This window comes from Crinia signifera, chromosome 5 (assembly GCF_055691185.1).
Source record: "Crinia signifera chromosome 5, ASM5569118v1, whole genome shotgun sequence".
Taxonomy (NCBI): domain Eukaryota; kingdom Metazoa; phylum Chordata; class Amphibia; order Anura; family Myobatrachidae; genus Crinia; species Crinia signifera.
The window spans coordinates 214114741-214141530 of NC_139221.1; the positions used below are offsets into that span (position 1 = coordinate 214114741).

Here is a 26790-nt window from a genome sequence, read left to right on the forward strand (position 1 = left end):
CTGCAAGGTAATGCAAGAGAAACCCATATTGGATCTATCAGATCCATGTCATTTGGACCAAACAGATAAGCAAAGGCAAAAAGATAATAAAAAAAATGCAAAAAAATAAAATTGTGAACATTATTTGCTCTACAACTCTCTCTAATACAGAGAAAACATATTTGGTGTTGCTGATACGCCTTTAGGCAAATGAATGTGCATGCACTAACTGAAAGTACCAAAAAGTGAAATTCTATCAGTGGAACTCTGTAACATTTAAACAATTAAATACAATACAGATGTTTGTTCCAATACTATAAAGTAAAAGATTGTTCCAACTACAAAAATAATCACCTTTATAAAATAAAAAAAAAATGTATAAAATAAACATGCTGTGGCCATTAACAGGTAATGGGAACTTGTTGCTCATGACAAAAAATCAACTCTAATATAAATATTACCATTTAATAATATTTACTGTTTTATCTGACCTTTGGTATTTTACAATTTATATAGAAATTAATTAATGATAACAGTATCCAAAACGCAAGACAATATTTTTCCAGTTTTATTTGTGCTTATTCTTCTCTTAGAATATTTTTTCTTCTTTCAATGGCCCCTTACCCTAATGCTGCTTTCCCACTGCAAAACCGTTTTAAGTTACAGGTAATCTTAAACGGTATTTAGCATTCCCACTGCAGCAGATTACAGTTTGAAATGCCATTTAAGTCCCATTCCCATTGCAGGTAAAACGTTTTAGCTCTTCAAAACGTTTTTACAGCATTGGTGTGCAGTGGTGCTAGTAATATATACATTGCTGGCCTGTGCCAGCAATGTATATATTACTGGCTGATAAATAATCATTGGTGTGCAGTGGTACCAATAATATATACATTGCTGCCCTGTGCCAGCAATGTATATATTACTGGCTGATAAATAATCATTGGTGTGCAGTGGTACCAATAATATATACATTGCTGCCCTGTGCCAGCAATGTATATATTACTGGCTGATATATACGTTACTGTTCCGTGTTCTGGCTCCGTGTTCAGCGGGGGGGCGGGGCGAGCAGGTCTCCGTGGCGGGGGGCGTGGCGAGCAGGCCGGGAGGGGCGGAGCGCCCAGCCTGTGTGGCCGGGCGGGGGATCAGGACTGCCGGGCGGTGATTGACAGCGGGACGGCGCCGGTGCGCGACAGCGGGACGGCGCCGGTGAGTGACAGCGGGACGGTGAGCAGTGGTGAGTATATGACGCTGCGGGCGGGGAGGGGGGGGTGGCAAGGGAGGGAGCAGACAGCTGGACTGAAAGCCGCGCATCTTTCAGCCCGGCTGCTGTATACAGATTCAGCGATGATGGCTCAAATATGAGCCATCCTCGCTGCATCTGCTGGTAAAACCGTTTAAGAGGCATTCCCATTGCCTCTTAAACGGTAGATTACCGGCTAAAACCCTGCTCTGAAAACGGGTTGAAATACCGTTTAACTTTAAACGGTATTTCAACTCTGGCGCTTTCCCACTGCAGCCTTAAACGGTATTTTGCCCTCAAAAATCGGCAAAATACCGTTTTAAGGCTGCAGTGGGAAAGGGGCATAACTCTCTGCCATCATAATAATTATTAAATTGTCTTTTACTGTAAGTCATTGTTTTCTTGTTTTTTCCTCATTTATGTATTGTTAGGTAGGCACTGTGGAACCCTTGAGGCACCATATAAATAAACAATAATAATGATAATAATAATTATTATTATTATTATAAACTATGCAGTTTTACTAATAAGAAGTCTGCTAATTTTGGTCATACTGTATTTCCGTTTTAATAACATTTTACTACATTTTGGCTTCAATTTTATAATGTTTCTATGTCGTGCAAAATGACAATGTGTTACATAATGCATAGAATAGAAAGCCTTCTAAAACTGCATTTATTGTAAATGCGTTCAGTCCTCTAGCACTGCTTTCTTATTAAACCCCAAGATATAGAGAAAGCTTGGTTTTAATTAAATCAAATGAATGCCAAATTGTTATTGTGAAACCCTGTTAAAGTTAAGTCACCCTAAGTAGAAACAGGTTTCAGTTTGAACTTATTCCACAAAATATTTTGTTAAAAGATAATAGAAGAGGGTTAAAACATAACCACAACTTCAATTTAAAATAACTCAAACTTCTTTCAAAATGTTTGAAATGAAATAAAGTAAAATGTAAACAAAAATGTAAACAATATGAATTTATTGTTGTTTTAGCAACTTAAAAAAAAAACGAGATGACAAAGGATTTAATGTAAAAAGAAAGAATACATGTAAAATGCTGCAAAACTTCTGTTCCCAATCAATCACCAGAGATCAGTGACATCATTAAAGCCTTTGATCACAGATCTTCTTTCAAGCACAGAATAGTGGATGAGTTGACCCATGCTAGCACAACGAATGGTGAAACACCTAAGAAACAATTCAAAGTGAAATATGAGAAGCCCAAAACATTTCCCCAAAGAAAAAACTATAAAACATTCACATTCCAGGAACTGGGGAACAAAAAGAGTTTTTAAATCTAATTATAGAAAAATTGTAATCAGATTTAATTTCGGTTTTATAAAAAAAATATATATTCAGTTTTTCTTCCTTGTGTCCTTGATGCATGAATGTGACTGTGTTTATTTAATCTTTGCTTAAACCACTCCTTACACATCCCTTGTTCGCATCAAATCTAATTGTTAGATTGCAGAAAAAGATCCTGTGTATTATCGTCCTCATCAAATGATCAATGAGTTCATTAATAAGACCTATAGCAACACTGACATGTCATCGACACGGTTTTGAAAGATGATCCAGGCTCCCAGCTCCGAACGCCAAGGTCTAAGATGCTCTGTGGCAGCTTGGAGCCCATTCAATATTTTTCTCAGACAGAGGAAAGTGAAAATCCATTTTGAAACCAATTTCAATTAGGATCTGAGAGCTGTTATCACAGGTGTCGCAGAATGGGTCCGTTAGGGGAAATGTCGCCTATCCATTCTAAAATGAAACCTTATCGGGGCTACAAATATGGCTAAGGACAGACTATCTGTAAATTACTTTTCATCCAGGGTTAACTCAGCCTTAAGTTCTGTCATGTGTGATTCTTTCTATCCACTTGCAATAATCTAATGAGTAACTAGACGCCGCATGCAAGCGGCTGTTATTCTCGGCAGAGGGCTTCCCTTCCTACAGTGTTAAAATGCAAATAACCAGAGGCCAGACAAGCCAACTTACTTAGCTACATCACAGAAAGCCTTTATACATTATTATGTGGAATAAAAGACTTGCATTCTGAAGTTGGTCTCCACCCCTCATTGCATTCCTGGTGATTTTTCAATTGCAAACTCCAGGGCCCAAGTTATTTCATTAATTCAGCACCCAAGTAGTGAAGCTTTTCTCTAAAATCTTTCAGGCTCCTTTTAGCAAATTATCCCATGACGGTGGATTTATTCAGCCAAAGACCCCCGGACTTTGAGAAGCAACAAAAGAATCAAGAGACTTTCTGGTCCACCTGCCTGGCGAATGATGAGGCAGGGAAAAGCCTCCCCCAGAGAAACCAATCAAACCATTGTGTGGCACAGTCAGAGCTTTTCAACTGTCAAGCCAGGAGAGCAGGGAAAGAGATGAAAGAAAGCAGGATGAAGCTACCATTTACACAACCATGTGGGAATGGTCTCCAAAGATTTCATAATTGGAATCGAACTTAACTTTTCCCTTTCTTATAAAAAAAAAATGTATCAGTCACTTAGGCCTTACGAGAACATCTTGTCAATACCCTTTGCCACATGAACTGAGAGAGCTAACATATATAATGAGTAGAGAACTGGCATTGCACCAACCCCAGCTTGTGGTAGAGAGTGAAAGTGCGTTTAGACACGTGAGGAATCAGTGACAATTATTCACTGTTTTAATTACATTGTAATGATTTTTTCATACTTGGTAAGATATTTTATCTGTGTTTTGACATTATTGTTAGTTTCCAGTTTATTTACTTCTACTCTGAAAAGAAACTGAATTATTCTTCTATAAATGTTACCTTTTCGCCCATTAACCTTTTATTTTCACCTAAGTGATGGTGACGCAAACTGCTGGTATATGCTGTTTGCTCTAGCTACTGCTGAAATATTGTGGCAATCACTGCTTTTATCATGAGTTCAATTCCTAGCAAAGACCATCTATGTGGAGTTTGTATGTTATTTCTTAGTTAATGAGCGTTTCCACCAGATGATCAGGTCCCCTATCGCAAACACAAACTGATTGGTTAATTGTTACATGTATACGTATGTGTACATGTATGTTAGGGGCTTTAGACTGTAAGCGCGAAAGAGGAAATTAATAACATTCTCCTTTTGTTCACCCCTCTTCCTCTGAAACATCTGCTGTCATACTCACTTACATGCCACTGCCACTACATATGGGGTTTTAATATATAGCTACAGATTCCCGAAGCTGGCAAAGGCTGGCAGAGAGGCGCTCCATCTGACGGAGACGCGCGAGCATCTCACATGCACGCGCTTCCCCGCCAGCATGCAGCGGGGAGTGCTTTCCTTGCCCATCTCCGCTTCAGGGAGATGGGCAGAGATTGGGGGAGAACTGGGGGGGGCTGCAGGGGAGCTGCAGAGGGCCGGCGGAGGGCTCAGACGGAACGGGCCCTTGAGCGCCTTGTGCGCACGTGCCCCCTTCTGTCTGCTGGCGGATGGCCATTGTATCAGTAGGAACAGTTCCAATGGGAGCTGCTCCATTTGTATATGAACCAGGGAGCAGGGTTGTAAGTGGAAGGCCCAAATCAACTATTGAACCTCCTGTTTGGTTTACTTGCTCTCACACATCCTCTTTTACCATTTAAGGATGTTAGCTTAAAGAATCACTTTGCTAGTTCTGTATTACAAAAAATAGATACATATGGCATTCTAGGGGTCAATTGATAGGGGTGGGGGGGGGTGGGGGATTTGCAGCAGGAAATAAATTCCAACGCAGTGGTGCAGCTTTAATGTCAAATGATCAATGATTATTTTGAATTTTAGTTTTTCAATAGATCAATGTAAGATATGTACCAATTTGTATAATTACTTTAATACATTACTATCTGTAAACTCTTGGACAATATTATCTAGTGGTGTGAGAGAGTGCTGCAATATGAAGCTGTCCAACATAACAGGAAATGTATCTACAGGACATGTACTGGCAATGCCCAAACAATCATCCCACAATACACAAGGGTTTGTAGTAAAAAGTTGACCTCTAGTAACCCATGGCCTTCAGTGGTTTCTAAGGTATGTCAGGTTTAAATTGTCTTTTAAAAAGAAGATTGTTTATAAGTAAGGAAATGCAGAAGAAATCTCCCATTTACTCATATGTCAACACCAGTGTCATGTTGCACAATCATTAAGATAATCTTCTAGGGCCCCTAACTGCTCAGAATAACCTGAGAACATACAAAAGGATTGATCTTTAAGCAAGGATATGATTATAATCAATTCTTTATTTATTAAGTCAGCGTTGAAGTTTAACAAGAAATATTAAATTACAACTGTAAGAAGATAGGTCCAAATGCAAAAAATGAAATCCAGGGAACACCTGGTTCTAAAAGAAATGACCTAAACTTAAAAGCCTGATTCACCATAAAATAATCAGTCTTTAATTTAAAATCTAGGTAATCATATAAAGTGAGGTAGACAGACATGACATACTTTTCACTCTCTATCCTTACAAAATGATGCCTAACACAAGGAACAAATCATAGAAAGTTATCTAACAAAAAGAACAAGTCATAGAAAGTTATATTTAACATTGATTGAATTGTTTGGGGTTATGTTTTGAGGATGGATCTGGAGGTTTTTCAGGACAGAGACAGAGTATGCGTTATAGATGCATAGGATTTTACAGGTGAATTTGAGTAGTGAACAGGACTTTCAACATAATGGGCATTACTAGGGGGTAATTCGCACATATGCTAATTTTAGTGAGAGGGTGTAGTAAGAAATATACGGGTAGGGAGGCCAATCTTGCGTCGGCTGGGAATATTGGGACAAAAATGCAAAGATTTAAATCCTGGGATTGGAGACTCCAATCCAAACTTTTTCCATTTCTACTTTTTTCATTTCAACGTTTTCACTATGTCACTATGTTACCGCATTTCGAGCTTTTTCATGTTTTGACCTTTTGATGGTTGACCAATTGACCAATTGTGGTCGACCTTTTGACTACCTCAACACAGTCAACCTAATGAACACATCCTGCTAAATGTGCCCTGCCCATCACTACAGCAGACAGCTGGTGGTGTTTACCATGGCTGCTGCACTGCAGACAGAGGGAAGCTATCTCCAGTGTGAAGAGGTGTAGCCAGGAGGTAGTAAGTGTCTGTAGGATGCAGGATGATGGATGCAGGGACTGGCTACAGCTATAGAAATGGGCTGGCAGGTTAGACAGGAGGGTGGTGGTTCTTGCTGGTTGGAAAGAAGGTGCAAGAGAATGATGCTGGGGGTGCCGGACGGCTACCCGACAGTCGGGATTCCGACAGTCATTCCTCCGACGTCGGAATCCCAACTGCTCCCTCGTGGGGGTCAACGAACCCCATAGAGGGAGAATAAAATAGGTGGCGAACGCAGCTCGCCACGTGCCCGCAAGGGGCTTAATTTCGCTCCCCATAGTGTGCAGTCGGGATACCGACGTCTGACTAATGACTGTCGGAATCCCGACCGTCGGGTATTTATACCACACCCGATGCTGGCTGGGTACTTGTTTCCTAGCAAGGCGCCCAGATTTCTTACGTACGCAAAAGTAGTGAAATCGAATCTCATCGCATGGTACATCTCATCACATTGTAAGCACCTGCACCTACGCCATTGTTTAGCATCAACCCCAGTATCCACGCCACCCCAAAGCGTGGCGAGCGCAGCGGGCCCAACGAGGGGCAGCGGACCGCGTCCTCTGACCTTTTCATACCCCCACTATCCACGTCGGCGTGGAGTTGATTTTAGATAGTGTGCAAGCGCAGCGAGACACCGAGCCCGAAGCGTGGCGAGCACAGGGAGCCCGTGAGGGGACGCGGAATACAGGTAAAGTTATCCGCGTCCGCTCGCCACGCTTCAGGCTCGGTGGCTCGCTACACTCGCCAAACTATCTAAAACTATCTCATTGTAAGCACTCATCACATCTCATGGCATGTACAATCAAATATCACATCGTATTTGGTGCCATGCGATCCTATGCAATATTTCATTGTATACGCGCTCCTGTGCAGTTAACGATTTTCCTACGCAGAATAGCACACTAAGCTATTTGCTTAGTGGGTGCCCTACTAGGAAACAAGTACCGCTGGCTGAGATAGACACCGGGGTGCTAAAGCTGCAGAGACATGGAGAACTGGATAGGAAGTTACAGGATTATGGCCCCATTACTTCCTGCTTGGTCCCCTCAGGGGAGGGGTAGCATCACCATCTATTTTGTCTTCAAGTGCCTGGTTTTAACTCATCCTCCAACATGTCCCATTCCATTAGGTACAGAATGCTCTGTTCTTACTTCCTTGCCACTTACAGCTGCAGAGGTGGCCACTGCAATCCCAAACACTGACAATATCGGCTTCCGGGACTCACTGGCAGTTGGTGTGACTCCCCTATTTCAACAATTTTGGGCTGTTCTGCAGCCCCAACTCCGCAGCTGCCACTGGCAAGGAAATCTAGGAACAGAGCATTTTGGGGAACATATATAAAGTGATGGTCATATTATAACTCGTTATAATTTGTAAATGGTGCACCAACCAATCAATTTCTAACTGTCACGTGTTTGAAAAATGACAGGCGCTGATTGGCTGGCACTCAATTTGTCATTTGTAATGAGTGATAACAAGAATACAACTCGGTGATTAAGGAAGTGTGGCTCATCATCTGCATATACATTAACTGCAGGTGGTAAGTCCCATGTATATATTTTCTGTAATGACACTGGCACCTTTAAGGGCACCCTCATATTTAAAAGAGGGAAGTCCTCTATTTGAAATTATGTGTCCCACTAGTAGCTATACCAAGCAAAAATAGTTTTCTGTATAAGGGTAGGAGGGCACTACGTGCCCTATTACACCTACACCTGTGGGTTGCTTACATATGAAAGGAGTTCCTTCTTCTAAGTAGTGTGGCCCAAATTTGCTGCTATTGTCTGGTGATCACCACTATTGTCTAGCGCATCGGAAATCAATACTTCTCTTCAGATGTGCCCTATCCCTATTGTGCCCTATCTCTCCCACACTGACATGCACAGCCATAGGGCCACCCTAAAGAGGGGAATCTCATTTTTCAAATGATATGCTCCATTAGTTGTCTGGTGATCAGTAGACAATAACAAGCAGGACACACAAAATACATTTCAATTTAAAAAAAAAAACACCTTACTTTTGCTATACAGTAAAACATTTCAAATGCTAGAATGAGTCATAAGACTAAAGGGGAATTCAATTGTGCACAAAGGGGGCAAATTGATGTTAAACACCGGGAATAGAAGCCTAATTTGCACTCATGGCCTGGCTTAAGTAAGACCCCTTTTGCTCAAAAGATTTAAGGTTGCAGATATCTAGTATATATAGGTGGTGGTAAATGGTCACAAATACATATTTACATGTTTTTATTCTAAATAAATACAACACATACACTCAAATGATTCTGCCATTAGGAGATTCTCATGCTGCCCATACACTTATGCGATCAGATGCGATGGGACATCGCAATGCGATGTCCCATCGCATCAAGTGGTGCCCAGTGCAGCACCCAATGTCGCATGCCATCTGTGATGGACATCGGGTGCTGCGGGGTACTGCCTGGCTGGGGACCGGAGCTGTCAGGCTGCGGGACTCAGCAGCAGCATATGACTTTGAAATACTGGACGGCCCTCTGATTGGCCGAGGCTGCTGACTGAGAGCTCTCTCAGCCAATCAGCAGCCTCACATTCAGACGGCCACTGATTGGCTGAGAGAGCTCTGTCTCTCAGCGGCCTCAGCCAATCAGAGGGCCATCCAGTTTTTCAAGTCATCTGCTGCCGCCGTCGAGTCCCGCCACCTGAAAGCTCCACCGCTCCGGTCCCCAGCTCCTGCTAAGGTACCGGCTCCCGCTCCTCGTCCACCGCCGCTGGCTCCGGTCCCCATCCCTGCCCCGCTCCTGCTAAGGTACCGGCTCGCGCTCCTCGTCCACCGCCGCCGGCTCCGGTCCCCATCCCTGCCCCGCTCCCACAGCTGATTGCATTCGAGCAATCGCATTTGGTTAAAAACCACATGGGATTGCTCATGCAATTCGATAAATATTATGTGCAGCTCATAATATTTATCGATGCGACATTCGACCGACGGACTGCCTGTGCATCGCATCGAATGTCAGCTTAAAAATGCATGCAATCATTCAATTTATCAGCCAGATGTGGCCGAAAACGAATGATTGCATGCAATATCTGACATATGTATGGGCAGCATTAGGCAGTCAGAGTGCACTTCCTCTGTAAAGGGCAAAGGGTCATGATAGATAGAGTGTGAATTTATGAAGATGTGTTGTCTAAATACATATCAAACATGTAATTATTCTAAACTTTGCATGACGGTACTCTTTCTAGCAACAGAAACTAATAACACCACTCAAAATGAGTCATAATAATGCAGGTATAAAGTCTGGAAAAAGCTCTCATTGACACCCCTGTCTCAAAGTTATTAATCAGACATTATCTGGCAGATACATACATATAAGGTAACACTGGAAAATAAAATGTTTCAATGCTTTGCACTCACCATTGGAAGTTGTGCTGGAGGCAACTGCCTTCTCACTCACGTCTGTCCGAGTGTGGCCCTTCACTAGGGAATTCTCAACTTTTTTCTTTTCACTCATGGTAGTGCTGTGAGACTGTGCTTCCATGTTGACTTCTCATTACTTACAACCTCCCTGTTTAAAGTAATGCAAAAGATATAAGGTTTTCAGTTTTAGAGCACAGGAAAGCATTATTAAGATGTCACAAAAAAATCTGAGGAATTTTTTAGCATCAGTGCATCCCTTACATAGCTATAGGATTAAGTTACAACAGGGACCCATCTAATGAAGTTCACCTGGACGCGGTGGATGGGCCCACATATTTGCGCAAATGTGTGCTAAGAACTTCAATTATACTCCATGTTAATTGTAAGAGTTATCAAAATTATTTTTACTATCAGTGTTCTTAGCACCTAGAGTGTGCATCAGTATTGTTCTTTTTTCCTGTATGGTACTAGAAGCCTTAACTTGGTAGCACCTCTCATTATGTTTAAAAATATGGTGTGCAGTCCAGTCCCCCCCTCTTTCCCTGATATACAGACCACACTGTGCTAGAAGCACTACAGCAGACAGCGAAAAGGAACTGCATGGGTTTTCAAAGATGGCGAGTGCTAGAATGAACACTATATTGTTAGTAACAATAGCTTCAGGATTGAAATCTTGGTCAAGGATTGAAGTCTAGGTCAAGCTGGAAGGCCAAACTATGGCCCTCCAGCTATTGTGAAGTTGAATCATGCCTTGCCCCAATTCTGCTGTTAGAGAATGCTAAAACTATGGCAAGGCATGCTGGGATGTGTAGTTTCACAACAGCTGGAGGGCCATAGTTTGGCCATGCCTGGTCTAGGAAGACAGTCAATAGTTCAACACCAAAAGTAGACTTTGATAAAATGTTGACTTAGGCAAAATGTCGACACATGTAAAGATTTGTTCCCAGTTTTGGAATTTTTCCACATGCTCAGGTGTCAACATGTACACCAAAAAAAGCCTGAAAAACTCATGCCAACCTTTTTAATGTGTTGATATTTTACATGGCGACATTTTGCGGGTGTCAACCATTTGTCAATGCCGACCTAGTGCATGTTGACCTTTTGTGGATGACTGTTTACCTAGACATTGTCTTTGAACTAATCCAGACCAGGAAATCTCACTTCACAATTTTTTGTTGGGAGCTATGTTTTCCCATGCACACCAGCAAAATAATGCAGACAAGCTTGTGGTGTATTATAAAAGAGGAATTAAATAACAACTTAATTGAGTACTGTGTAGTACTGTAACTTATTGCAAATTTAACAGAGTACAGGCCCAAAAAAAGCCTCAACAGTGAGTAGACACCTAATGACCGCATCTTACAAGACCATTGTTAGATTGAACTAATAATTGTGGTCTAATATAGCTGCAAAGCACAAGGGCTAGACTTACTAAGCAAGTGGTGTGCCCAAAATTAAAAACAGAAACCCAAAAGCAGGTAATATTTTCAATATTTTTGCCATTTCAAGTCTTATGCTGGGTACACACCAGCACGATGCTGGTGGGCGTTCCAGCTTTGGGCGTTCCAGCTTTGGCAGTATAGTCGCAAGGACGGCAGCATATCGATCGAACGTGAGTACAGACTGCACTTTTGTTCCGATATGGGGCCGTCCTGTCGGATGAAAATTAGAACAGCAAAGAACCGTCGACCGACCGAGTATGGACGGTCAAGACAGTTTTTTGCCGTTTATCGCTCGTACGGGACAGAGTATACACCTATACAATTGAACGACCCGACAATTGTATATATGTGTACCCAGCTTTATGCCAGAGATAAGCTGGAGAGAAGATGAGATTCTAATCACTCTATGGAGAGTGTTGATGGCTGCAGCGTTTCTCAGACTTTTACATAGTGCTGATAGATGTACTGTGTAATTATTAAAATAATAATAATAATAATAATAATAATAATAATAATAATAATATAATGCACTAATGCACTAACTACTGGGAATTATAATGCTATTAAATAAATGAGCAGTTCTGTGACTATCTCAATATATTTATATAACAGAGTACTAGGGAATGTGTTATTGCATATAACATACCAATCAAATAGAATAAAGAAATAAATAGGCATGTTAAAAGCGATACAGGGGGTGATCATCAAATCTTAAAAGGGGAGATATACCAAACATTGGAGAGAGATAAAGTTACACACAATCAGCTCCTACCTGTTATTTTTTAAAACAAACCTATAAAATGGCAGTTAGACGCTAATAATCTGGTTCTTTATCTATCTACACTTTTTCTCTCATCGAGGTTTGATACATCGCCCCCCAGAAACAGGTAAATGTGGAAGAGAAAAAAATACCAACCTATGGGCTCCTATTATTTTTAAACCACAGAGGTCTATGTACTAAGCCTCTGAGAGAGATAAAGTGGATGGTGAAAAAGTACCAACCAATCAATTCCTGTCATTTCTTAAACACAGCCTGTAACGTGGCATGTAGGAGCCCGTTGGCTGGAATTGTATCTCCATCCACTGTATCTCTCTCCAAGGCTTAGTATATAGTGGCTGCCATCAGAAGTGACATGTAAACCAGAAATGCAATCATGTTCACCACCAAGTAACTGAATGTAAGGATGACAAGTAACCATATTATTCATTTTTTTAATCATTTTTGCTTAGTATCTAAATAGATATAATTGTGGCAAATAGGATGCCATGAAACAACTGCCAGGGCTTTTATGGTGCTGTGATAGTAGAAAGATACTAGAAACCACTGACATATTGATATACTGTAAGCATTTACTGGGACACATTCAATAGCTCTGCTATTCACGCTTCCACATTGCTTACCAATCCGCCACCATTGTGGAGATGGCAACAAGGACCTTCACAGTCAGCAAGTAGGAAGATACATGATCAAAACCTAATATTAATGGACAATGCTACATTTTCCAAGCTGTATGAAACCATGATCAGTATGAAAGTAGAAGGCAGGAGATGAGAACAGCAATTGAAAACATCTTCTGTAGCCTAACATCATACCTTCCCAATGGCAGGGAAACATATTCACAGTTCTTTATACACCTAAATGTATAATAAGTCTATTATGTATGGAAAAAGTGCCAGCTATGGTAGTTTACAGTATATTAGGTGGCTGATTCTGAGTCTGCTGCATGTGCCATCTATGTTCCATATACACATGGCAATCTCAATGCACAGGAAATCCTGCCAACTGAAAGTGAAAGCCTATTCTGCCCAGCAGACACAACCATCCACATTTTTCCTTGTCCAAGCTTCATGCTAATTGCAAAAGTAAGCATCATGAACAGAGATCCTATCTCGCTACAGATGCTATAATCATGCTTGGAAATTACCCACCCAAAACAATCCTAGGATACTTCCAATACTCCTTTCTTAGGACCCTAAAACTCACTGCCAAAAAAGGAATGGACACACCAAGTACATTTATCAAACCTTAAGAGGAGTTGCCCATAGCAAGTGGCTGATGGAGGTAAAATGCAAGTAAATAATCTGTACATGCTGTTGAAGCACATAATATGAAAAAGTATTAAGTATATTATATCAGATAAGGTTTGTCCTTACTTAACATCCTAATATGGACACAGTAGTGAAATATATTATATTTGATGAGTAGTAATGTAAAAAGTTGACAAAGATATGAATACCTTTCACATGTACAAAAGTATTCACATCAATTATGCATAATAATAATAATAATAATAATAATAATAATAATAATAATAATAATAATAAATAAATAAAACTAAATGCCCATACATAGTAGTTTACAAACAGTGGAAAAAATAATTATCTAAAATAACTATACATGAGACATAATTGTCAGGAAAAGATCAGCTTTATTTTAAATGATAAAATTAGAGAGGTATAGTGGTAAGAAAAAGAGTGTCCAGAACTCATGACAACAAAAATCAAACAGACCAAAATGGTGGCCAACTGCAAACCCATCGGGTGCCGGGCGGGGTCCCGACAGTCGGGATCCCGACAGGCATTCACCCGACGTCGGGATCCTGACTGTCAAAACACCGACAGCCGGGTTCCCGACGGCCATCAGCTATTTTCCCTCGTGGGGGTCCACGACCCCATAGAGGGAAAATAGAATAGGTGGGTCGCGTAGCAAGCCACCGTGCCCGCAAGGGGCTTTGTTGCGCTCGCCATGCTGTCTGGGTCCGGCCAGTCGGGATCCCGACGTTGGGATAATGACTGTCGGGATCCCAACTGTCGGACCCCTATACCACACTCAACCCATCACCAGCCACTCAAGGCCTAGATGTGGTCTAACTGACAAACCATCAACAGCAATTAAAGGTATCCAAACTCCCCTATCAATGACACAAAAAGGCCCACCTAGACAGATGTGCCACTGACCTCTGTAGGGATAATCAGTTATGTAATGGAAGGGAGAGTACCTCTAAATGGCCATAACTCCCATACTTTCTCAATCAACAACATAATCCCAACCACTAAATTAGGCCTAATCTTTACAAAATCAACTAGATGACATTGAAAAATCTATCCATAATAGCATCTAGACCAGGGATGGGGAGCCTTTGGTTGCCAGCTGTTGTTGAACTACACATTCCAGCATGCCCTGCAACTGTTTAGCATGGCCAAATAGCAAAACTGTAGCAGGACATGATGCAATGTGTAGTTCAACAACAGCTGGGAGCCAAAGATTTCCCTTCCCTGATCTAGACAATCATCCCAGCAATGAAAAACACCCTTTATTTACCAAGTGGTGAAAAGTGTATGTTAAACAGCCTTGGGGTTTATACCCCTCCAGACATATTATAACTCAACATACTGATGAAATACAAGTAGTCTGTCCAATAGTCACAAATGGTAAGATACATATTACTTTATTTAGAAAACATTAAAGTATTACATGTGGAAAGCAAAGTGGTGACAGGAAAGCAAAGTATTATAATTTCTCTATAACAGCTCCAGTCCATCTATGCAAGTATTTTGTGTGTTAATTTGCTATGTAAGCATTCATTTGGAGAAACATACTGTACATGAATAAGGGAATATGTAACTTCATTCATCTGTGTGATAAAATGACAATTCTTGTCCAGGCCTGTTACTGCAGACTATGTCACGGCTCTGAACTTTCATATAGGATAAACATTCTTTCCTTAATGCAAATATCTCTGGTCTCACTTCATCCAACCATGCAGCAGCCATTTCTAATTCTCCTTCAGGCATGAACCCAGTGGACAATTCATTCCAGACCTCTCTAAAACTTAATCCCTCTCAAACCAAAAACTTGCCTACAGGTCTGTCTTTCTTTCCAGACCGTAAATGCGATTACAGTCGGGTTACTAGTACTATAATCTCCTCTATGATTAAAGTTGCTTGTAATGTATTGATCTGGACAATGGTTCATCTCCAGCCAATATACTGTCCAATGAAGAAGGTGGTTGGTAATCTACTAAAGCTTTAGACAAGGCAAATCTGAGATTTTTACATAAATATAAATAATATATATAACATTCTTTCAGGTTGTGTAAACAATACTGATATGTAATAAAAAGTTTAAAGAACAATATAAATGATAGATTCTAGAGGCAATAAACTACATAAACAGTACTGTATTTACAAGTTGTAAAACACAGCACATTACATATGTCAATAATACACAGGGAAAAAATAGGACTTATAACTCATTGCCGCTCCTGCAAAAACCCAGGTTTTTGCCGGGGCACATATCATCTCAGCTCACATACCCCCTTCACATGGCACCTTGGACCCGGGAAATTCCTGGGTCTGCCCCATTTGCAATGGTTCCTGGGTCTGCCCTGCCAACAAGTGTGAGGAATCTAAGAGCAGGTTTTATTGTCCATACGGGCATCAGCACTATATATCCGCTTGAGATCATGCACCTTGGAGTACTTCTTACAAAGTGCTTTAAGTTTGTTCATAATCTGTTACTGGATTTTATGAATGCCATGGGCAGACAGTATTTTTGATATGTTGTAGTACACTGTTGAATCCTTGACAGTGCCAGTCACTTGCTTCTTTATTTCCTCCTCCCCTCTCACAGCCAGCAGTTCCAGCACCTCTTCATTCCTCCACATGTCACCTGATCTCATTCCCCAATCAGCCTGCTTTTTCACGTCCTGTGTGGAAAACCCAGGCCGTGCCTGTTCACACTTGTGGACACCCGTGTAATTCCCAGAAATAACCCTCCAAAAAACCTGTGTGCAATTACCGGAGCTTTACACCCGGGAATTTCGCTCACACCCAATCATACTGAGACACGACATGGGAAATTAGTTCTTGTGCTGGTAAAATCCCAGGATTTTTGTGGCAGTGAGAATGGGGTATTAAAGGACATAGGGCCAGATGCACTAAACTTCAAAAGTGATAAACTGGAGAGTGATATACAGCCAGCCAATCAGCTTCTGCCTGACATTTTTCAAACATAATCTGTAACATGGTAGGAGCTGATTGGCTGGCTGTTTATCACTTTCTATTTTATCACTTTTGAAACTTAGTGCATCTGGCCCATAGTCATGTACATAGTTTTAAACAACATTCATAGCCTACAAATTTATCAAAACTTTTTCTGAATAAAAGCACAAGTTTTAGGCGCCATGGATGGTTCGCAGTAGCAAGACCTAATGCTTAACCAAAGTGAAAAGTAAGTTTAGCAGGCTGCAGAATCTTTAAGTTTGTGTGAAACACTAAACTAAACTAAAAACAAAAACAAATTTATGGACGGATTCAGAGGTGTCTGCCGAAGTGCTTTGACGCATGTACACGTCCCGAAGCGCACAAGCCCTTAAACTACAAACACAGCTGATTGCCGTTTCAGAGCTGGTGGGAGCTGCAGCAGGTCATTGCAGGGGCTACATTTTGTGGGAGTGGTCTGACCAATGCATGCAGGAGGGAAAAGCCGCAGTGACTGCATGACATTACATACAGCCATTGCGACCTGGAATATGGCCGGCCTTTGCCTGGTTTAGCAGCTAGGCTGCTCAGCCGGTGAGGTGTAAGTGCTTTGCTGTGCAGCGAACGGTTCTGTGCTATGCTGTAGTGAGCGGTTCTGTGCTGTGCACCTCTCCTGCCTGCCTACTAGCACTAGCAGTAGTTGTGCATTTCATTTGACTTCCTTGGCTTAAAGTGATGCTTTCCCAATGCTTAAGCCTGCCATTTTTACTATCAGAAAAGTCTCCAGTCTTTAGGCAGCAACTTATAATGGAGCCTAAACACGGGGCGATTTCATGGCATTTTCTAAGCGATCTTACTAGATCGCTTAGAAAATGCCCCGACATTGCTCCATGTGTAGCGATAGCGATGTGCGGCCCTGCATGTCGCTATTGCCCAGCTATTAATATCCAGCATGCTGGATAAATCAAATGAGATCGCAGGTCAGTGCCAGTGTTGTCACTGAAGAACACTGGTCCTGACAGATCACTCAGCACACAGCGCTGACACATCACTGTGCAGCGCTGTGTGCTGAGCGATCTGAGGGATCTACATTGCTTAGATCACTCAGCAGTGTTGCCCCGTGAGTAGGCCCCTTAACATTTAATCCACTTTATCCTAAAATAACAAAGTAGCTACATTGCCAGTGAAATCACAGTCACTCAGATGATTTTGACTGGCACGTTTTGTCTTCCTAAAAGACTTTTGAAAGTATAGAGATTCTGCCTGATTTGTTCAACAACTGGACTTGGCACATTACATATGCTATGCAACCAGTGCTACATCACTTTGTTCCAAACAGCCCTGATTCATCTGAAGATTCCCTAACATCTGTAGGTTCCCTAACAACACACAGATTGATCTCAGAGAAGGTTTTTTTTGCATCTAAAGAACAAGTGCGTATTGGTTTAGAGCACCAATGATAGAAAACTGGTTCATATGATGACTAAACAAATTGTCAATATTAGACACACTGCATTCCACGACTGTATATTCACATCAATGAAACAGATGTAAGAGTTATTCTGCTTCATACTTGAACTAACAGCGTCCCTAGATAGCAGTGATTTTCAGCCTTTTTCAACTAATGGCACACCAAATAAGATTTTAAAATTGCCATAGCACACCATCAGACCGACAAATTAAAACACATTGGACCCCACAGGAAAAAACAAACCCATTGGCCCCCATATGGAAAAAAAAATCACACTGGTCCCCACAGGTAACAATAATAAAATACATTGGCCCTCATTTGAAAACAAATATTACTTTGATCCCCAAATAAAACAATGAATCACACTGTGCACCGTAGAACACAAAAATAAAACATACTGACCCCCAGATGAACACCGTACAGTCTGTCAGGCTCATATGCTTGCAAAACACAAGAGAGACCTTATGCCAATGCCAACAGCCTTTCAGTGTGTAGTGTTAAAAATGCCCTCCTGTGAACAATATATGAGTCACTATCTAGCTGCCAATATGTTCTTCTGGGGAGCTAGCAGGGAGGGTATAAAAGCAGGAAACCAGAGCAGCTCCTCACCTAGCTCCATGTGACTCATCTTATCTAAATCTGATTCATTTGCTATGCAATCTCCAGCCAGCTTCTTAAGCAACAAGCCCTTGAACTGGGACTGACACTAACAGCCACCGCCAACCAGTGATGATGATTAGTGGAATGGATGATGAGAAGAGGAGGGGCCAGCAGCCAGAAGGGAACCATTGACGTCAGAAATTGGCCGTCTCATCTATCCACTATACAGAATACAGGAAGAGACCTGTGAATAACAGGTAGACTGTTGGTGATAGCTGTAGACTGGTGTGGCTATCTCTAGCTCTGGTGGCACACTTGAAAAAAGCTCAAGGCCATGGCACAGTGATTGAAAAACACAGCTATGGAGCACACAGAAATAAATGCATACATCCTACTGTATACAGATTTGCATATATGTGAATACATAAAAAAAAATTATATCAAATTCATCTTCCTTTTGCTTCAACTCCCATCACTTATCTTAGTTTCCGTAATATTTTATCCAAATAAATGTATATTTCAAGAGTTTAAAATAAGGCATAGTTAAATTATTTTAGAAGTCCCTAGAGTTCAATAACCTGTGTAGAAGCACACTGCCGTAGGCCTCTAATTGATTAGTTATGTCTACAGTGACTTGTAGAATGCTTATAACATACAAATCACAATACACCATCATATTCCCCACTCAGTGCAATATTTACAAGAGTAGCATGAAGCTGTAGTGCTATTAAGAAGTTTAAATGACGTATCCTCAGGCGGGCACTGTGAAAACACACCTGTCTTTGTACAAACTGACATAAACATTTCTCATTAGTGAGATATACTCTATAACAGGGCTCGACAAATCCCAGGGGCCAGGTCGCCATGGCGACCAGATTCTGCTTCCTGGCGACTAGATTATTTAGCAGGCAGGGAGGAAGCAGAATCTGGTTGTGGCAGACCAGTACCCCCCTCTGTCCCCTCTAGAGGTCAGCAGCAGCAAAGCCCAACCCCCCTCTCCTGCTTAAATTTACCGGCAGTGCGGGCAGCAGAACCCGCCCCCCCCCTCTCCTGCTGAAAGTTAAGGGCAGTGCGGGCAGCAGAACCCGACCCCCATTCTCCTGCTGAAAGTTAAGGGCAGTGTGGGCAGCAGAACCCGACCCCCCACTCCACTCCTCCTGGAAGACAATGGCAGCAGAGATCGATTCCTCCCCGCTGCAGATCAATGGGAGAGGGGACAGCAAAGCCTGATTTCCCCCCCTCCTCCTGCTGGAAGTTAATGGCAGTGGGGGCAGAAGAGCCCGACCCCCTCCTCCACTCCTGCAGCAGCAGAGCCTGACACCGCCCCTCCCCTCCTGCTGGAAGCAGTCAGCGGCAGCATGGGCAGCAGTGCCAGACTCTTCCCGAACACTCCGGACTGCCTGCCCTACTGCAATGCACCACACCCCTCAGCGATCAGTGCAGCCCAGACCCCACCGCTGCCTAGCTCCCCAGGAATGGGATAAATTGCATGTGTACTAAAAATGGCACATCAAGTGCCTTATAGTTTGTGTGATGTCCTGCAGATCTGTCGGGGGAGCTCAGAGGAAATTGGGTCTGACTTGTCCTCAGGACAAGTCAGCCTAGTGTATGGGGGCCTTCAGTTTGTCTGGCTCCTACACATTCATCCTGGCTCCTAGATTTTAAGAAAATTTGTCAAGCCCTGCTCTATAAAATACATATTAATCACAATACTAAGATGAGTCCTTTAGAATGCTGCAGCAATAAAAAAAATACACTTTTCTAATAATTCCTTATGTTCTACTTCTCCAACAAAACAGTTCCTCTGAGGCAGCCGTCTCATGATAGGCATTTTCCTGAGAAATCTAAATCTACTAGTCAGCTGGGATTTTCAGCCACTTGCCTAGTGTGGCTGCATCACAAGCATGTCAGACAGCCAGCAGCTTCCTAGCTCAGCTCACCCGATAGCGACACCCTCCTCCCATGGTCAACGCATTGGACATACATTGTGTAACTCACGCTGCTACAGGCTGATCACCTTGCAAGACTTTAAAATCTTTAAATTGGAACAAAATTATGTTTTATAGTTTTTGGTGTGTGTGTTTCGCTTGAAATGTATACATAGCCATTTGGTGTAAATAGGGAAGAGTATACCTTGCAAATACTGCAGCACAAACTTGTGAAATAAATCTAGTGTTATTGGCAAATTCAATAAGTTACAAGGTTCCGTGGCAGCTTTGCGCATTATGATACTGTGTAATTACAGTGACTACTTTCGTGATAAAATTGCTCATCATTTATCGCATCTCTAGGAGGTGAAAGCAAAAATGAAGAAAGGTAATTAAGTACACTCAACAATTTTCCCCTTAAACTAATTGAAAGATGATCATTTTTAGACTATTATGCAAGTTATATGGAGAGTTATGATGCATTGGAGCTGGGATTTCAAAAGTAATGGAGACAAGACTGGAGGAGAGTCTGGTCCTAAGAAGAAAATTTGAGGAGAGGTGCTGAATAAAAAAGATAAACTTTGTTTTTGGGACATGTTGAGCTTTAGATGGTATTGGGAGATATGTCTGGAGATAACATTGCTGGTCACACAAGATAGTAGAGAAAGCAGTAGATTTGGGGGTAGACCGCACAGATGTGGTGCTAGAAGCCAAATGAGAAATACAGCTAACCAAAAGAAAAGGTGTGCAGTGAGAAAACCACAGGACTCACAAGAGATGTTCGTGGGGCTCCAACTGGGATCAGGAGTGGAGAAAAGCATGTGCTATTGCTTTATTTCCAGTAAAAAAAACAATCTATATTCCAAGCATGGCTACATTCTTTACTGTTTATTCATGTACGTTAACTAGAAATGTTGGTCTCTACGGAGGTATGTGATTTGCCACATAGGAAGAAAAGACTTCAAGTCTTTTCTTCCAATGTGGGAAAAGCAGTTTATTCATGTGACTGCCAAAAGTACCAGTGATGCTTCAAGCTATGCCATTTTTGAGAATAACTATTGCTTGAAACAGAAACATACAGGCTAAGGGGAATATTTATTAATGATCTGGTTCTAAGCCCGTTGGTTATCACGGAAATATGAAACTGCTGTCCGCCCGAATGTATTAATGATCCCTTTGATATCAGCATGTATCTCCGATAACTGCTGGGGTATGATTGTGGGGAACTTATTATGTGCGGGTACTCCCAAAAACGTTTAGGGATGTTCCTGCTCATACAATAATAAGGGAAATAACAAGTCGATCAACTTTATCAAGGGAGATCCAAGGATATGAAGAGATGCCAAGAAGATATTTGTACTTTTCCACTATTTTGTGGTTTGTCTAAGGAGAGCAATGCTATCCTACTTATTCATAAGTGGGGTGGATATGGTTGATTGCCATGACTACTACAGTAAAATAATGGAAACTGATATATATATAACACTATAAACACAATATTATGCAATTGTCCCGTTCATGTTTATAAAAATCCTGCTTTTCAGTAACCAGTTGTACAGATTCCAGGCCCAGAATATATATAATGACCATTTAAAGGTTGTGAACAACTGCTAGCTGTGTACTGCTTAAGGCTGTAATATGATAACAAAGTGCTCATAATGCAGTCAATGATTGTGTATCTGTGTTTTCATACTATGACTTCCTCTGCAGAGAGTCAAGTTAGTGTTCTTGAGTGTTCTTCAATAGTGCTACATTCACAGTCATTTTCACATTGCTGACCTTTTAGTATACTTGAAATTCTATGGTCATCATCCATCATTTGCAATAAAGCAATTCTACTAGTTTCCCATAGTCATTTTAGCATTGATTTATTATTATTATATTATTATTTTATTTCTTTACCAAACTATGCCTAAAAACGGTGTATTTAATAAATGACAGCTTTACAAGCCAATCCTGATCATTATCAGTAGACTCATTTACACTAACAGGTCACTTCCATTATCTGATGAAAGGAGGAGATGATCTTTAAGGGATCATTACAGCAAACATTACTTCTAACCAATAGCCTCCACCCCTAACTCTGTATAAAGCAGAATTGTGACTGACATGCTAGGGGCACTACCATTTGGTGACATAGCCCCTGCTGAAACTCTTAAAATTTCTGTACAAAGGTTGATGGGAACAGTTTATATTCACAGTGCACTATCTTAGATTCCACCACATTGGGCTAAATGTGATAGCTTGAGAGATTCTGGAGTAGTAAAACTTGGGTGGATTTGCCTTTCTAAGGATTGCCGCTTTAACAATAAGGGCATTTTCGCACAAAATCCTGCATATCCTGCTTCATGCAGACCTATTACATCTAGCTCATAGTCTGACTATGTCAAAATTTATCAATTACGGCACATTTAGGTCGGTTCAGAGGTTGAAGTATCTTGCATTTTTTTCTCACCTCAACTTGTATAGGTATGTGAGATGGGCCGAACTGGGTGGTAATATAGGCTACATTTAACTAGTTCATGTTGAGGGCATGACAATGGAATTGTAAGCTCTGCATATGTGTGTGTGTGTGTGTGTGTGTGTGTGTAGTATATTTTGCAAGCAGAGATAAAGCTGCTGCAGCACTGATAATGAAAATGGCTATCAAACCAAGCATAGGTATGAGAGTGGTCGGAGAACAGACATCCATACAACTCAGCATATCAGCGAATATGCACATAATGTAGTTATGTCCCAGTTATAAAGCAACGATTAAGTCATACTTGCTATTAACTCTGCACCTTAAGGCCCCCATACACTTATGTGATTTGAAGGCAATTTCCCCTGATTCCGAAAGATCCAGATGAGAAATCATGTGAAATCAGCTCAAATTGCATGTTCTTGACATTGCATCAGAATGCGCTGCAAATGACTCGAACCCTTTCCTGGCAGTGGGGTGTGTGGCGGCATACGATCCGTCACATGCAGAAGGACCGCATGCGATAAATCACAATCGATACTGCCACCCGAGTGGATCCCTGGTGGCTCAAGGAGGATCCGATGGTCATACACTGCTGTGAGAAATCGCAGTAGTTGTATGGCCACCTGAAGACTAGCTATTCCTCTTTATAATGAATTGTGAATCTGGAATTTAAAAGCATTGTTGGGGGGACTGATTTGAAATTGCCCCTGGGAAAATGTATGTCAATTTAGGCACATCATATCAAGATTTATTTTTAGTGTTTATAGTACTAGTGTAGAATATTTGAAAACAAAAAAGTCCAGTTTAATAATTAACTTAACTGAATTGTAGACATGCTCTGTAAATACAAATAAAAGCCAATGATAAATGATGTAGTCAATACTTATATTATAGGTGTTAATCTTGTTCCCAATGTAGTTTTAAAATCACACCAATCAATCAATTCATATTAATCAATAGCATATCTGCACACAACAGAACACATTACTTTACATCTACTGTGCAGCTGTTAGAAGTTAGAAGGTTCAAAAAAAAAAAAAAAGAACATGCAGTAGGACAGAAGACTGGCCTTAATGTGTCCATCATTCCACCACTTCTAGTTACACATAGGAAAACAAAACACAAAAAAGTATTACACGCACTCTATTGCACTTACATCTATGACAATGACATTATGATGTACAGTGCAGTAGATATCTCATCAGGAATGAAAGAGTTAATGGTATTCTGGCTTAAGAAATATATTTATAGACTTTAAACCTTATTCTTTATTTTATATATATTTGTATTTTCCTACAGTAGGTTTTCAGTTAGCCCAATTTTTTAGTGCCTTTGTGAAATTCAATGACTTATTTTGCCAGCACTAAAGGATCCCACATGTATATTTATGTCATTGTATCAGATCAAGTAAAAGAGATTACATGGTACAGATGTATCCTCATATGATGTTGCTGCTATGTGTATGCGCAGGTGCAGCATCACGCAAACTTTTCAATACAATGCCAATGAATCATGAGTGCGAGCATATGCCTGCATCGAAGAATCTTGCAAATTGTATTCTGCGATGCAACATCATATGAGGACACGCGTGTACTAATGGTATAGTATAAAATACTTATTGGGAGAAATTCAATTGAGTGTGATGGCTGAAAAGTCCTTCTGAGACAGACAAATTCACTTTAGAGACCAGAATTTTCACTAATCTTTAAAGGACATGTCCGTCGGCACATTAAACTGAATTTAATTCCCACCATATAAACCAGTCTATGAACAACTGAATGTAGTATCATAGGATTTTTTTTTTATGTTTGTACTTCTAAGAACACCCTATGGGGTCAATTCAATTAGGCAAGACTTTGTAGCAGTGGTAAGCAAGTGCAGCTATATTCCGCAAGAATGATATCGTTGGTTTGGCCGTTTTTTTTCGTTCACATCCCGGTAGGACTGCTTAGAAAAATCCATAAGTCTGAGGCAAGATCTGCCAGCGTGGGGGCAAGATGCAGTGCCACTGGTGATGCTTCCAAACCACTGCAACAATAACTGTTCCTGATCGCTAATTGAATTTAACCCATGTGTTGCTTTCATAGTGCTACATTGCCAGTTATCTACATAGACATGAGAATTGTTAAGACAGGTTTTAGATCCTCAACCTGACAAAGAGAAACCGGAATTGAACATAACAATATTTGTACATAGAAGACCATCCGTGCCAACAAATCAAATATCCGCTTCTAGTTTATTACATAGCTAACGGCGTGGTAATATGCTGCTGCTCATGTCTAGCAGAGGAGAAGGAGCAGTGGATGTGCTGTAACTGAACTTATGGGAATCATTTGTAAGAACTTGCAGTTAAGACAATATTTTAACTTCAGCATATGCCTGATATACCCAAGCAAACCAATATCCTGTAATCCTATACTAAATCAGTTTCCATCTTTATACACAGTTTAGTGAAGTAACATGATTTTTGCCTTGGAACAAAACATTCAAACTGAAACAGTTTTGGTTCCAAGGGCTTGTCCTTATGAAGATGTAAAATTTGGCTCGCAAGACAAGTCAGTGAGTAAGACTCCTTGGAATGAAATACACAGGGGGTGTGAGAAAGGCATTTAATAAAACAAAGCACATATTCCCTCTTAGGGGAATGATTTTAAAAGTAGGCAGGAAACATTCATTTCATCAGGCTACATTGTTGTCATCGGTTCTACATTCGTAATGTAAATTTTAGTATGTGCCAATATACCATTAGCACATACTGCATCACAAATACACTATAGATGGAGGCATTATTAAACACATTATAATGCGTATTAAGTAAACTGCTTTCTTACAGCAAGCAAAAAAAAAGTAAAACTCCTAGCGTTAAAGTCTGCTGGTAAAGCAGGGTTAAACTAATAGCAATACTCTGCGTTAGTTCTATGGCACCATCGTGTGCCAGATTTTGCCACCGATCTGAATTAAACATATTACAATTGGAAATAACAAAATTCCTATTCTTCTAGAAGCCACCAAAATCTGGAAGCTTTTTGTATAAATGTACTTGTGCATTCTATTATTATTTGTTATAATAACCAGCAAATTAAATGATACTAAATAATATTTCATCCTATTTAGTATAGAATGTTAGAATGATGCAACAATTTAAACAAAATACAAAATATCTAAATACACTGCATAACAAAATAATATGTCCTCTTATTTTATAACATGCCACATATTTTACAATACTTTGATGTAAAAATGGTAAAAAAATATGTTGAATTATGAACTTGTGCAGTATTTTATTTTGGATTTCAATAAGTATCTCGAACTTTATTTACAACAATAAATGACATTTCATACTGTATGTGCATTTTATACAATATCAGTAGAATGGAGTTTACATGGCAGTTCACACTTCCAGTGAGTGAAGTATTCTACAGCTGTCCTATCTTATCCAAAGAACGTCATTTATAAACATTTGTGGTCGAAACTGCCAAATGTCTCGAACCATATGTTTTAAAAGTTACTAAGTATGCTTGAAGGTTTTCAGTTAATAGCTAGGGCCCCAGAGCAGCCAAAACAAGGACACACTCTGCATAAAAATGACTTGATAATTCATGAAAATGTGGTGGGTTAGAATTGCATTTGAAAAAAGTTCAGAGAATTTGAAGATATGCAATTTCGGTGCTAATGCAGTAAAGTACAAAAACAGCACACAATTGTTATAAAAGTAGACATTAATTGACAATTCTCACTTTAATTCAGTAAAACAAAAGAAACAAATAACAAAACTTAAACCTGATTACCATTATAAAATACTGATTCACAAACTGTAAACAAGCTCATATTTTAAAAAATATTTGTATCCCGGGAATACATCTGACAAACTGGAAGGTTTAATGGGATGCAAAAGAAATAGCCATGAATCCTTTCCTTAAAGTCACAGAAAGCAGCTGAACAGAAAAGGGGGATTATGATGAGTGATAAGATGGGGAGGGGACTTACCTAGCACCCAGTTAGGCGGAAATAACAGCAGTAATTCTACAAGTCAGTACAGTACGCTTTCAAAGTCATGCTAGTGTGAAGTAGTGCGAGGCTGGACAGCCTGAGGGCAGTGCTAATACACAGATGACTAATGACTAGGTCCTGCAGACAATGAATTTGGGGGTTG

The 26790-nt window shown here is 40.6% G+C and overlaps 1 protein-coding gene across 3 annotated transcripts in view; it reads right to left on the minus strand.

Moving 5' to 3' along the window:
* GLI3 (GLI family zinc finger 3) overlaps window positions 1–26790 on the minus strand; it is a 192929-nt gene that overhangs the window by 159385 nt on the left and 6754 nt on the right. For 2 of the 3 annotated variants that reach the window (XM_083188516.1, XM_083188514.1), the window contains exon 2: window positions 9747–9897. In XM_083188516.1, coding sequence (XP_083044642.1) covers window positions 9747–9870 — 124 coding nt within the window. In that variant the 5' untranslated portion in view covers window positions 9871–9897. Of the gene's footprint in view, window positions 1–9746; window positions 9898–26624; window positions 26693–26790 lie in introns of those variants that run through there. The other variant, XM_083188515.1, reaches the window with a different exon arrangement.